This window comes from Bubalus kerabau, chromosome 4 (assembly GCF_029407905.1).
Source record: "Bubalus kerabau isolate K-KA32 ecotype Philippines breed swamp buffalo chromosome 4, PCC_UOA_SB_1v2, whole genome shotgun sequence".
Classification (NCBI taxonomy): domain Eukaryota; kingdom Metazoa; phylum Chordata; class Mammalia; order Artiodactyla; family Bovidae; genus Bubalus; species Bubalus kerabau.
In genome coordinates, this window is record NC_073627.1 from 137,813,059 (window position 1) to 137,827,904 (window position 14,846).

A 14,846-nucleotide genomic window follows, 5' to 3' on the forward strand; every position below is an offset into this window, starting at 1 on the left:
GCAGGACAGGGGCTGACACCGAGCAATGGCCTTCACAGAGCTCGGGAGAGGAAGTTTCCTACTATGCTATCATGTCTCATTTACAACATTCCTCTCAACAGGGTGACGGGTTTGAAAGCCTCCTATACTTTTGCTCCTTGCTCAGAAGAAAGATTTGTTTGGGACACTTAACAAAAGCCAGGCCCCTTTTTTTCTTAGCAGCTCAAGACACTGGGAGAAGTGCAAACTGTTCCCAACCTCTGGTGGCAGGGAGAGAATGTTCATAGCGCTAACCTAGGCGGGGAAAGTAAGATTTGGAATTCTGTGCCTGGGGTGGTCCACAGCCTCATGAATTCCCAGTTCTTCTCCTGGAGAAAGGGCCTGGAAATTCCAGCTTTCTCAGTGGGGCCCTGGGGAACACTGGGTTAGGAGCTGGGAAACCTCTGTTAGAATATCCAATGGTTGCTAATATGTTGTCTTATCTTGGTTGTTTACTTCCTTCTCGGGGCCTCAGCTTCCAAATCCATAAAATGGGGACAATGTTCTCTAACGCCCTTCCAGCTTGAACTACCTAGAGAGAGGTATAGGACTGTCTAACAGAGCAGGGGTGCTGGATATGTGGGTGTGCACTCTGTCATGTCTGACTCTTTGTGACCCCATGGACTGTAGCCCGCCAGGCTCCTCTGTCCATGGAATTCTCCAGGCAAGAATACTGGAGTGGATTTCCATTTCCTACACCAGGGGATCTTCTTAACCCAGGGATAGAACCCGCTTCTCTTATGTCTCCTGTATTGGCAGGCGGGTTCTTTACCACTAGCACCACCTGGGAAACAGGTGCTGGAGGGAAGAGGCAAAGCCAGAAGGGACTGTAAAGGACAAAGCCAGCCCAGGCTGGGCTCCCATGTGATGCTTTCTGTGAAGAGAGGCCAAGGAACACTCTCCCCACGCCTTACCTTGCCCCAGCCGGGAGCCCGTGATGGCCTCTTTGGCACTCCCGAAGCCCAGTTCTCTGCAGACCACGCTGGCAGACACCAGGTCCCACTTGTCGTCGCAGACGGTACCCCATTCTCCATTCTTGAGCACCTCCACGCGGCCCTCCCCGACGTTGGCACCACCTCTCAACCGCACCAGTGGTTGCTGAAGAGACACACCGTTTTGCTGAGCACAGCCTACTCCCCTCTCTTCACGATGCCCCCTGGCTCCCCACTCCAAACCCAGGCACCAGACTGGGAGCTGACAGCGCTCCATCTGTGTGAGCGTCTGTGGAGGGATGGGAAGCGCGCATGCTCACTGTTCAGCTCAGCTGCATGCTCCCTTTGCAATCTTTGTCCTGGACCACTGGGCAGCCCCTCAGGGACTCTCATCAACTCCTCATCCCACTCCATACTTGTTCTAGGGCCTAACCACTAGTACTTCCCTCCACTCCCTCACTCCAGAACCTGAAGTTCAGCACTATTGAAAGACACTCCTACCCACAAAGTCTGCAGATTCCAAACGGATCCTAATTCTATCAGACGTGTAACAGAGTGCTTGTCCAGCCCTTGGGGAGATTCCAGGGCACTAAGGTGATCACACTGCAAGAATCCTGCCCTGCAGGCCCATGAGAGGCAGGAGAAAGAAGACAGAGGGTGAGAGGGCGGGGCCTGACCAAGGCAGCACAAAGGCAGCCAAGACTTGGAGTTCTGCCCAGGCAAGGGGATGGGGAGCCTCCCACTGGTTAAGACCAACATCTGTCCTGCAGCTGGACTTCTGCCTGGTCACCACTCCTGCTTCTGCCACCCCTGACTCTACTCCAAGCCCAGACCTGGCCAGCCCTTCAGGAGATACAGCCCCACCAGACATTCAGAGAGATAGGTGGTTACAGTTTGTTGTTGTTCAGTCACTAAGTCGTGTCCCACTATTTTGTGACCCCATGGACTGCAGCATGCCGGGTTCCTCTGTCCATGGGATTTCCCAGCAAGAAGACTGGAGTGGGTTGCCATTTCCTTCTCCAGGGGATCTTCCCAAATCAGGGATTGAACCCCCATCTCCTTTGTCTCCTGTATTAGCAGGTGGATTCTTTACCACCATGCCACCTGGGAAGCCCAGTTATAGTTTAATTGCCCCTAATTGCTCACCATCGGCCTTGAAGCCTTAATAGTATTATGGGATTTATTTATAATTGCACAGGAGTAAGACCCACTCTTCCCAAGCATCTTAATCCCACTGGATCATACCTTACAAGATAGGAGATGGGTCATTTGACTCCCATCTGCCCACATATCCTGCTTTGCATCAGTTTCTGTGTGTGTGTGTGTGTGTGTGTGTCTGTGCATGCACGCATGTTGGGGTGGGCAACTCAGAAGGCTGTGAGGCTCTGAACTATTGATTCTATTTGATTCAATACAAAGGGAGTGTGGGGTAACTGTGCAGCACTTCTGCGTGTGGGGATCAGACCAGAGTCACTGTTCTACTTTGCCTCTGCAGTTCACAGCCCTGGACTCCATCCCACTCACTGATGGAGGCATCCCATGTCCATCCCATCCCTGAATGAGGCAGGCCTGGTTGGTGGTGGTGTCTTTCAAACATTAACATACACCAGTCACCTTGAACTTCCCTCATGGCTCAGTCGGTAAAGAATCTACCTGCAATGCAGGAGACTGCAATGCATGAGATGCGGTTCAATCCTTGGATTGGGAAGCTCCCCTGGAGAAGGGAATGGTAACCCCCTCCAGTATTCTTGCTTGGAGAATCCCATGGACAGAGGAGCCTGGTGGGCTACAGTCTACAGAGTTGAAAGTGTCAGACATGACTTAGCAACTAAAACCACCACCACCTCTAAGAAAACCACCACTAGTCACCTTGAAAGCCAAGACATCGAACAAGCGCCTCTGTCTCCATCTTCCAGTCAAGGTCTGCACCCCAATTTACTGACCTTGGGTAATGACCCTGGCACTAGAGGGAGAAGAAAAGAGGGACAGGGAGGGGCTGCAAAACCCCTAACTGGCTTCAGGAATCTTTATTCTAGCTTTAGCAGAACACGACAAATACAACTGCTGGATCCAGCCAGATGGCTGTAGAATCATGACCTTTCCCTTCCCCCACTTCCCTTCCCAAGCTGCCTAGCCAGATTCCAAGGTCCCCTTCCCATGGAGCGGACCATCTGTGACTCAAGCTTGTGGGAGGCAGAGTTCCAAGTAACCTCACCCCATCTAGCAGTGGCCAGGCAGATACAGCTGGCCCTGGAGGAAAAGAAAGAAGGGAAAATGTGATGTAAGCCTCGCTTGATCTTTTTTTTTTTTTTAATTGGTTTGGTATAACTTGATTCCTCTGCTTTCAACCACACAGTAAGAGGAATTCCAAAACAGTAGGACCTGGTATTCTGGATGACACATGAGGCAAGCTCAGAGGCTCAGCCTGAGGCTGTGGAAAGGATGTGGCCATCAAATCATGTGGCTGGGGGGGCAGCAAGGGGCCGTGGGGGCTGGCACTGTCCAGGTGTGCCTGTGTGGCCTGCCTGCACACGTGAGATGTGTGGTCAGGTCCGTGCAGTTTGGACGCCCCTGTGGGGCAGGGCTGAGGGTGGGGGAGGGCTGGCTGCTGGCCAGAAGTGTCTGGAAGACACCCCAAAGAGTTCCCACACCCTCTGGTCGATGCCTGGACTTGCTGCATTCACCTCATGCCTTTTATTTAAGGCTTATTCTTTTGTCCAAATACACCACCCCAGCCTTTCCAAATACAGCACCCAAAGCTGTTTATCTGGTTTCTGCATCACCCTGTTTCTACTGGACAAGTAGATAGGGGATCACTCCCCATTCATGAGCAGGTTGACAGATGTCGATGGAGAGGAGAGATTGGAGAGGGAGACGGGGTGAGGGGCTTCCCAGGTGGCACTAGTGGTAAAGAACCTGCCTGCCAATGCAGGAGACACAAGAGCTGTGGGTTCAATCCTCGGGTCAGAAGGATCCCCTGGAGGTGGGTATGGCAACCCACTCTAGTATTCTTGCCTGGAGAATCCCATGAACAGAGGAGCCTGGCGGGCTATAGTCCATAGGGTGGTACAGAGTCAGACACGGCTAAAGTGACAGCACAAACGCACGCATGGGGGAGAAATGGGGGAGGGGCAGCAGACGCGGAGTGGGGCTGCCTCGGCTTGTGGACGGGCTGTTACTACCCTCCCCCCAATACCAAGTCCCAAGTTTCGTCCAGCACAGGGCGTCATTCCTTAGTAAATGATTAGCTCTCTTTCCCACACTATCCCTCTACTGTTCCCACCCACTGGCCTGGATTAGTAGTTTCCAGAACATGCATGTCACAGAGAACCTTTAGGGATATGTGCGAAAAGGAAAGTGGGAAAAAGATGAGCCAACTAGTGATTTCCAAGGGAAGAGAGAATAGCGCACTTTCTCTTCTTCAGGGGGGCTTCCTGGGTAGCTCAAAAGGTAGTAAAGAATCCCCCTGCAATGTGGGAGACCTGGGTTTGATCCCTGGGTTGGGAAGATTCCCCTGGAGGAGGGCATGCCAACCCACTCCAGTATTCTTGCCTGGAGAATTCCCACAGACAGAGGAGCCTGGTGGGCTACAATCCATGGGGTCGCAAAGAGGAGGGCAATACTGAGTGACTAACATTTTCACTTTCTTTCACTTTTCTTCTTCAGAGGAGTCATCAAGCCTGCCTTGGCCGGGACAGCTCAGCGGTCCTAAGGAATCAGTCAGCTGAGATGGGGATGATAATTCAGATGTGCATCCACACCTCTTTAATACATCTCCCCCCACATGCAGGTACTGATTCACAAACATACAGTGTGATAACAGGCACAGATAACATAGATGTGCTGATGACATGTTTCCATTTACAGGAAGTCCCCTATGTACGAACCTTCAAGTTGTGAACTACCAAAGGTGCGAACTTGTGTTTGCATGTCCAATTACGTAAGTTAGTTCAAGTGTCCAGCGTCTGTTGTCACACGGCTGCATCCTCTGCAAGTGTTGTGCTTTTCTGTACTTTCCTATACAGTACTATATACAAAACAGTAGTAGCTGTTTAGTCACTCAGTCATGTCTGACTCTTTGCGATGCCATAGACTGTAGTCCACCAGGCTCCTCTGTCCATGGCATTTCCCAGGCAAGAATATTGGAGTAGGTTGCCATTTCCTTCCCCAAGGGATCTTCCTGACCCAGGGATCGAACCCTTGTCTCCTGCAATGGCAGGTGAATTCTTTATCACTGAGCCACCAGGGAAGCCCATAGAATATAGCAGTACTATATTTTTATTTCAAGCCTAGGAACTGATTGTGTTAGTTGGGTACCTAGGCTAATTTTGCTGGACTTATGTACAAACTGGATTTTTAACATACTCTTGGAACAAAAGTCATCCATATATATAGGGACTTACTGCACTAACTCTGTGAAAGCTTTTAAAAGTTGTTATTCTTTCTGATGCAGAATAAGTAAAACCTGTTTGAAAACCACTGTAGTTGATTTCTTGTGCTTTTGAGAGATGGACCACGTTTCTAACGGCTCTGAAAGTGAGTGTTAGTCCCTCAGTCGTGTTTGACTCTTTGCGACTCCATGGACTATAACCTGCCAGGCTCCTCTGTCCATGGAATTCTCCAGGCAAGAATACTGGAGTGGATGGCCATTCCTTTCTCCAGGGGATCTTCCAGACCTAGGGGTCGAACTCATGTCTCCTGCATTGCAGGCGAATTGTTTTCCCATCTGAGCCACCGGGGAAGCCTGCCAAGGGCTCTAGGATGCTTGATTTCTCAGAGAATCGCGCAGGAGCCCCTAGTTCTCACCCCGACCCTTCATGCCGGTCCACAGACAGCACACAGAACCTGTGACGGTCAGGAGTGAGGCACAGCCCTCTCGCGGGTGTTTGTCCACCACAGGGGGACACTAGTCTCAGAGTTGAGCAGCACTGCCAGAAGGACAGGTAAGGGTGCTCATGTTTGGGGGCAGGCTCCCAGCTGCTTGTCACATCCCAGCAGCAGCATCTATCAGTGAGGCTGGCCCTGACAAGTATCCTGCATCTTCCTGCCCTCTAGAAAAGTGGTCTGAGTTGCTGCCGGTTCTCTTGGCGGGGGGAGAGGGGGTTCCCTGTCTGATCCTTTAATCACCAGCCCACCCCTCCAGGTACCAAATCTGCCACCCCATCCTCACCTCTGGCTTATAGGCTTTCCGGAATCTTGACGGTCCATCAGGACTGAAGACCTGGCCGGGCACACAGCTCACCACAGCCGGAAGCCCATTCTCACAGGTGACGTTCTTGACGGGGTCCAGCGACACCTGAGGGCCCAACTTGCAGCTGGAGATGTGGGCCTCTGTGCCTGTGCAGTCCATGGAGTATGGCCAGTAGCGCTGCTTCTTGCGGGCGGCAAACATCCTGCAGAAGACGAGACAGGGCAGGTGACCAAGACATCATGGTGCCCACCCCTCCCTTCTTTCACAGCTGGGCAACTGACCCCTGCCCGGGGCCAGTCACTGAGGTAGTGGAACCAGATAGACATGGTCCCTGCTCCTGCAGTTTAGTCTTGCTCCAGACAGGGCTCTGCAGGGCATGTCTGCCAGCACTCACTGGTCATGCTGGGCAGTGGGGAGCCAGACTTGGAAGGGCAGTCATGGCTTCCTGCTTCCAGGGAGCTCACATTCTAGCAGACAAGGGTCTAACTCAGTGTGTGTGCATGCTAAGTTGCTTCAGTCATGTCTGACTCTTTGTGACCCTATGGACCATGGCCCACCAGGCTTGTCTGTCTATAGGATTCTCTAGGAAAGAACTCTGTAGTGAGTTGCCATGCCCTCCTCCAGGGGATCTTCCCAACCCAGGGACTGAACCCAAGTCTCTTACATCTCCTGAGTTGGCAGGCAGGTTCTCTACCAATAGCGCCACCTGGGAAGCCCCTAACTCAGTGTAGTGACATATGATACTAATGCCTATACATGCAAAGTGTAAAAAGGGATCTTGGAGAGACAAATACAATGTGATATCCCTCAGCCAAAAAAAGAATGAAATAATGCCATCTGCAGCAACATGGATGGACCTCAAGATGATTATACTAAGTGAAGTAAGTCAGACAGAAAAAGACAAATATCATAGGATATCACTTATGTGTGGAATCTAAAACAAATATTACAAAATATATACAAAACTGAAACAGACTCAACAGACATAGGAAACAAACTTGTGGCTGCCAAAGCGGTGAAGTGGGGAAGCTACCCTTCCCTCTCTCTTGTCCTGGGTCTTTGAAGTCTGTGTACTTATCGGTGATTGGCAGAATCCAGTGAGACGCACTGCTGCCGGACTGCCCAGAGGAGGGGCTGCCCAGGGTAGGTTGGCCCCAGATGAACAGAAGCAGAGTCCTGTCCCTATTGGTCTAGCAGGCCTGGAAGTTTCTGCTTTGCCTCAGAGTGAATGGGATGTGAACAGAGAAGAAGGATAAACCTGACAGATGCCACTGATATCTCTCCTTACCAAAAACTGCGACTGGTAGTAATTCTATTCTATGCGTGCAATGACACAGAATCCTTGAAAGAAAAAGGACTATCTTGGAAAGCTCAGGGTTTGTGCTCAACATAGCTACAGCCAGAGCACAGAACTACACAGGAGGACTGTTAATAATCCCAAGAGCCAGGGCTTCCCTGGTGGCACAGTCGATGGGAGCCCACCTGCCAAGGCAGGGGACACAAGTTCGATCCCGGGTCTGGGAGGATTCTACATGTTACGGAGCACCTAAGCCCATGCACCATAACTACTGAGCCTGTGCTCTAGAGCCTGGGAGCTGCAACATCAGAGCCCATGCACCCTAGAGCCTGTACTGTACAACAAGAGAAACCACTGCAATAAGAAACTTTCGCACTGCAACGAAGAGTAGCTCCCACTCGCCGCAACTAGAGAAAGCCTGTGCAAAGCAATGAAGACCCAGTGTAGCCAAAATAAATAAATAAGAAGTAAAAAAGAATTCCAAGAGCCATTGGCCCTCCCCACTCCCTGGAAGGCCCCTGCACTTGGAAACACAGCCTCCAGTTTGTTTCCCATGACACTCGCACATGGGACAGAACACACTTGAGGTGGCGGGTAGGATATTATAGCTTGTTACGACACTCCCACAGTCGGGCGAGCAAACACTCCCAGGGGATGTCAGGCGCACAGGGAGTGGTCAGGTCTCACTGGATCGGAACATCTAGCTCCCAGTTTTCAGTGACCACCAGGCTCTCCCAGGAACAGATATACTGAGCTCTCAACACAGAATGAGGTTCCCTCAGCAGACAGAGCTGCTCTTCCTTCCCCAGAGAGACCCTCTGTCCTCTGATGTCAGATCACAGGAATGCAATCCTCCACAGGCCTCCACCAGGGTGGCCCACCCCGCCCCCATGAGTCACTCTCACAGGCCACTCCTCCCCCACCCCGGGACGAAGACATGGGGATGCAGATAGGAGGCACTGGGGAGGATGTATGGGCTTCCTATGGGGCTCTAGTGGTAAAGAACCTGCCTGCCAATGCAGGAGACATTAGAGACGTGGGTTCTGTCCCTGGGTTGGGAAGATCCCCTAGAGAAGAGCATGGCAACCCACTCCAGTTTACTTGCCTGGAGAATCCCATGGACAGAGGAGCCTGGTGGACTGCAGTCCATAGGGTCGCAGAGTCAGACACGACTGAAGTAGCTTAGTGTGCACATGCACACGTGGACAACCCACTCTAGGCCTGATGGTGGGTGACTGGAGTTACAGGACAGCCACTGGACAAGTGGGAAGCATGCTTGAGAAAGAGGTATCTAGGCTGATGGCTGGGTAACACTGAGCTGAACTGATTCCACTGAAATTGAGAAGTCCTCCTTGCTCTCCTCCAGCCAAGGAGCAAACCAGACCTGGTAGGGATTCTGCCAGCTCTGTGAGACTGTCTACTTCAATTATGCATTCTGGAACTAGGGAAATAACCACAGTGTGGGTTCCGGGACCCACTGAGCCCTCTGTGATATGGACCTGCGCCAAAACTCCACTGATCACCTGACGTCCATACTGACTGTGGCCACAAGGATGTTTGGGTCCCTGGAATCAGGGTCCTTTCAGAGCCCGTGTCCAGTGGTTCCTGAAAGTTCTGATCATTTCCTTTTCTCCAGTGTACAATGCAATGACCTTGGTGAAAGATCATAGGTTCCTTCGGGTAAACGACTAACAGTGTACACTTCTGGCAGTGTGCCACAGGGTGCCACAGTCCTTCTTCAAGGAGACCTGGCCTCCTCTTCATTCAAGGGCTTATAGGTCTGTAAACTTTCTCAAGTCTGGACATTGAGGGGCTGGACCTGTTTTTATGATACAGATCAGATTTTTGTTCTCTTAACCTAAAACTCTTCTGCTTTTACAGATTGAATAAGTATCAGAGAAGCTTCTTATTTCACTTCTGGGAACACTATGAGACAGCCAGCTAGATCAACTGGCCAACCCCACAAGTCTGCAAGGGCCAGTCTATTCTGATTGCTGCTTTGACTCTGCTGGCCACTCAGTAGCCACGCCCATCTTGCCTTTGGCCTTGGGTGCTGTCACCTGGCCCCTGCCACCCGGGATCTAATTACCCCCGCTGCATTTAGGTTTCCTGACCTGCAGTGACTGCAGCCCCCACCCTGAGGTCTGGCTTACAGAGAAGAGCCCTCAGGGAGCACTTAAGAACGAACCAGGGAGGGAGGGATTCCTTGGAGGTCCAGTGGTTAAGAATCCTCCTTGCAATGCAGGGGACACGGTTCGATCCCTGGTCAGGGAACCTAAGACCCCACAAGCTGTGGAGCAACTGAGCCTTCAAGCACTGGAGAGCGTGTGCCGTAACTAGCGAGCTTGTGCACCGTAATGAAAGATCTCGCATGCCATAGCCAAGACCAATGCAGACAAATAAATAAATAACTATTAAGATAAATAAATAAAAGAACCAGAGAGGGAGTCAGGGCTCCCCTTACAAATTTATTTCTCTCTGTCATGGTCAAACATCTGCCTTTTGGACCCTCCCAGGATCTTAGATGACAAATCCGTGGCAACATTCTAGTCTCCCCAAGCTTCTGAACCCCTTTCTCTACATGAAACCAAGGGGATCCAGCATTTCTAATTTGGTCTGGTGGGCCTCCTTTTGGTCCCTGTTTCAGCCAACTCACCAAAGCCTTAGAGTCCTAACTCCCGAGATGCAACATGAGATGCAGTCTCTGTTCAGTAATCTTGTATCAATAAATCAATACCAATAATGGGATCTTGCTTTAAAAAAAAGAAAAGGACTACACAATATTCCTGGTCTGGGAGATGGGGCCCTGTGGCTTCAGTTTGATCAATTTCCAGGTACATGTACCACTTCCCAGTCCATGAGAGGATCATCTGGAGCCCAGCTGCCAAAACGGACCTGAGGTCAGAGATCCCGATCCCCCTTCAAAAGCCAGAAGATGACTCTGGTCCACCCGAAGTTGAGGAGGAGGTTTTCAGAAGCCCTCTGAACAAGCCATCCATGTGTTGCCTGGCCTCGGGCACCTCGTCCTGCTGTGGAGCAGGACTGATGGCAGCCTTCCCGCTCCCAGGACTGGGCGAAGACCTGTGCCAGGCTGGGGACTCTGGTGGGGCCAGCAGGTAGGAAGCCTGTCAGGGGAAGGGATCTACTTTTCTTGGCTTCAATTGGAAGGAAAGGCTGAGAAGGTGTCTCCAGGGAAGGAGCCAGCCAGCTGACGGGAATTCTGTAAACTATTTAGAGAATGGGACCACCCTGCCTGCTCCCATCCCACCCTGTGCAAACAGGAAGATCTGGGCCATGTCTGGGGTGGCTGGAGGCAGGAATCACCACCAGGCAGCTCAGCTGCCAGCACTCACCCTCATGGTGGACCAGAGGCTCTGACCAAAGGAGCCAGGCTGAGCCCAGGAAGGAAAGAAGCCTGCACTGACCCCAGGGATCGAGAGGAAGAGTTGCGGCAGGGACCCCTGTTTCCTGGCCGGAAGCCACCTCTCTCCTTGGCTTGAAAGGGAAGAGGTAGTAAGCACTCTTGAGGAGGGTGGACCCTGCTGCTGGAGACCCGGGTTTGGATCCTGAATCTGCCACTTCCTAGTTTTATCACCTCTCTCTGACTTCATTCCTTTAGCTGTAACATAAACCCCTTTCTAGAATTGTGAAGCTTAAGTGGTTAAGAGGGCTTCCTTGGTGGCTCAGATCGTAAAGACCCAGGTTCGATCCCTGAGTCAAGAAGATCCCCTAGAGAAAGGAACAGCTACCCACTCCAGTATTCTTGCCATTGGATCACAAAGAGTTGGACACGACTGAGCGACTAACACTTAAGAGACTAAGAACAGAGCCACCTGGCATGTAGTCAGTGCTCAGTAAAGCAGATTATTATCCTTATTAGAGGAGATAAGAAGACCCCATGACCAGTCAATACACTAGCCTGTCATGGACTGAAAACCCTTCACCGGACACCCCTCCAGGCAAATTACTCTAAGTCTCCTTGTCATCTACCCTTTCCCTGCCTGGGGAGATATTAACTTTGGAAACCATAACTGCATCGCAAGATTAACTCAGGATGAGTGTAACTGAATCCACTAGATCTGTTTCTCATTTTCCTAACAGTTGCAGATTTCTCATAATAATCACTTCGAGGGGGCAGAGGACAGAGGTGGCCCCGGCCACCGCATTCTATGTCTGCATCTCCGTTGCTGCGCCGCAGATAGGTTCATCAGATTGCATATATATGGGTGACTATTCCATATGAGGTCAATGCAAGCTTCTCTGGTGGCTCAGTGGTAAAGAATCTGCTTGCAAGGCGAGAGACACAGGTTTGATCCCTGGGTCAGGAAGATCCTCTGGAGGAAGGCATGGCAACCCACTCCAGTATTCTTGCCTGGAGAATCCCATGGACAGAGGAACCTGGCGAGCTACAGCCTGTAGGGTCACAAAGAGTCTACTGAGCACGCACACATGCATACCAAGCTACTGCAGAGCTGACTTAGGACAAAGTGGGGCCAGAGTCCCGCCACTCAGAGTCCCTGCCCAGACTCCTTACTTGTACACTTTGGTGTTGTAGGTCTTCTCCCCAGGGAAGCCGAACATGCCGCAGACCACGCGGGAGTTCTTAGCCGTCCAGTGCTTGTCACAGATCTGCTTCCACGTCTTGCCCTCCTTTACCTCCACGTAGCCCTCTGTCACCGGGGTACGCTTGCGGAAGGCGGAGAGGATGGCTCGGATCCGGATGTCCTCTACTTGGATGTTCATGTTCTGGGAGGGTAGGGGGTGGAAGGAGATGGGTGATCTTCCTAGTCTGGCCCTGGGGAGGTGATGGCAGACTGGGCTTATCCTGAGAGTCTGCTTGCCTCTCCCCTCGGGCTCTTGGGGGGGCTGTGGGTGCTCCCCAAGAGCACACAGCACATGCAGTGGGGCTGCAGGAACCAGAAAAGAAGGAGCAGGGTGACCCAGGCAATCAAAGACTTAGGGGACCCCAGCGCTCCTCCTCTATCCTATCAAAAACACCAGAGGGCAGCAGCCTCCTCATGCAGGGGTCTCAAAGAGCAGAGGAGAGAATCATGTTCCTTGAATGCTGTATTCTAGAGGCAAAATCATTCAGACGCTTGTATTTTACTCCAAAGCATCTGCGTGCAGGCCTGGGAGTGAGTGTGTGCCTTCCCAGCAATCTGCCTGTAAAACTGAAATTTTGGGCAGATGAGCCCCAGATACCCTGAGCTGGTGGGGCCACGTTGCACACTGCCTCGTGTACTCCCCTCAAGTCAGCAGTCTTTAGGGTGAAAAGCCCGAGGAGAAAGGGGAGGGTTTGGAGAGAAGGGGGAGGGAAGCAGGTGTGTGCCTGGACCCAGGCCAGCCAAGTAGGAGGAGCAAGCCTGGGGGCCAGGAGGTAGGGATGCACACAATCATGCAACTATGCCAAGGAAAGGAAAGGAAAGATTCTGAATATCCTGAGGCCCTCGTCTTGAAAGTCCCTGTTCACCCCTCTCCTCTCCCCATTTCTGTGGCAGTGAGCGAAAAGGCAGGAGCCTGCTAGGAGGATGTGGAGAAGGCTGGGGGTTGAAGGTGGGCTCCTCTCCCATCCCCTGACACTGGGCTGCTCTGTCCCTGCCCCTAGCCCATACCTGAGCCCCCAGGGATTTGGTCAGACAGGGGGCCTCAAGAGGTCACGCTGGATGGAGGAACAAAGGCCTACCTGGAATTTTCCAGGATGATATCTTTTATGTTTTTCCAAGGTTCTCACAAATCTGCCCCAAACACTAAGGACGCTCTAGAATCTCTCACTTCCAGCCCGTCTTCTTTCTGGCCCTGCCCAGTGGGGCCACCACCAGCTCTCACAAGGCTCCCCAACTGAGTCCCTGCCTCCCTGCTCTCCTCCATCCATCTGGCACAGGGCCAGCCCCCAGAGGACTCCTTCTAAACCACAACTAACCTTGTCCCTTGGCTGACCACACTTATACCTCAGCCCCAAATGTATAGCCAGCTAGGATGATGCTGGGAAAGATTGAAGGTGGATAAGAAGGGGACAATAGAGGATGAGATGGTTGGATGGTTATCATTGACTCAATTAACATGAGTTTGAACAAGATCCGGGAGACAGTGAAGGACAGGGAAGGCTGGCATGCTGCAGCCTATGGGGTCGAAAAGAGTCAGACACGACTGAGCGACTGAACAACAACAATAACAGGACAATAACAAGTACCACTACTTTCTGGGCATTTTCTCACTTAATTCTCAAACAGTAGAGGTCTTTATAGTTTGTGTCATCTCCATTTTCCAGATAAGAATACTGGGTGATTCCAGTGATCTCCCAGGACCACGGAGAGGCAGAAAGCACCTGAGATTTGCTGTGTGATGCTCTGAACCATGCCAGTTGGGACTGGGCAGGGGCGCTGGCAGAGAGGAACCCAACAACCTGGGTGCCCACACCCCCGTCCAGCCAGGATGCAAATGAACTGGGAGTTTGAACAGAACCATTATTTGGGTGCCCAGGGATTCAGGTCTCCTTGCCACTGGCTTCAGGGTGCAAAGCCAGGCCCCATTTCCCCAGTCCGGCGAGGTGGTGGAAAGTATGTTGGCTGGGGTGGTGGGGGGGGGGGTGGCATCTAGCCCTGGTTCCTTTCCATGCAGAGCGGAAGGAAAGCCGCCAGTGGCAGGATTATGTTTGCCAGCCTGGATCCTTGGATCCGTTACAGCTCCCTGTCAGGCCACAGGGCTCGCGCCACCAAGACACATGGACAGGAGTGAGCAAGAAAGGGCTGGAGGTCTAGACCGGCTCATGGACCAGCCCCCTCCTCTGACTTAGCACGTCGGGAGGCCAGGCTGGAATTCCAGAGTGTAAGGAATGTGTGATGCCCAGAAGGAAAGTTACCCACTGTGGCATTGGCCCTGAGAGCTGCACGGGGCAGGCAGGCTGGGCAGACTTGATTAAATTCACAGATCCTCCCCCTCCTCCCCACCCCCACCCCACCCCTTTCCCCCATCTCGGCCCATGGAGCATCAGCTCAGCTGAGATACAGAATGTGAACCCAGAGGGAGGAAGGCCAGGGTAGGGGAGCTCAACAGACCCTTGTCTTAAGGCAGGGCAGTGTCCCCTCAGCAGAATAATGACTGGTGGGCAAGCTAGATAGGGTCCCAGATGCAGGAAATGAAGCTCAGAGGAGAGAAAGTGCTAGAACTGACGTCACTGTTCTTGTGTTCCCACTGACTCACGGCATGTGTGTGTGTGGGCACTAGTGTGTATGTCTGGAGTCACGAATATGTCTCTCTGGGTGTGTGTCTCTGCACATGTTTGTGCGCCCACGTATGTGTCTCTCGGGGAGCTCGCTGTTCCTGTCTGTCCGTGTGCAGGCGGATGTGCACATGTCTGTGTGTTGCGTGGAGTGTGTGTCTGTGCGTGCGGTAGAGGAAGATCCAGAGA

The 14,846-nt window shown here is 52.1% G+C and overlaps 1 protein-coding gene across 1 annotated transcript in view; it reads right to left on the reverse strand.

The window, feature by feature from the left end:
- Window positions 1–14,846, reverse strand: part of LOXL2 (lysyl oxidase like 2) — a 112,409-nt gene that overhangs the window by 41,321 nt on the left and 56,242 nt on the right. Inside the window, exons 4-6 of the mRNA XM_055578742.1 lie at window positions 11,973–12,184; window positions 6,121–6,343; window positions 933–1,116 (exon numbers count right to left, since the gene is read on the reverse strand). Coding sequence (XP_055434717.1) covers window positions 933–1,116; window positions 6,121–6,343; window positions 11,973–12,184 — 619 coding nt within the window. The remainder of the gene's footprint in view (window positions 1–932; window positions 1,117–6,120; window positions 6,344–11,972; window positions 12,185–14,846) is intronic.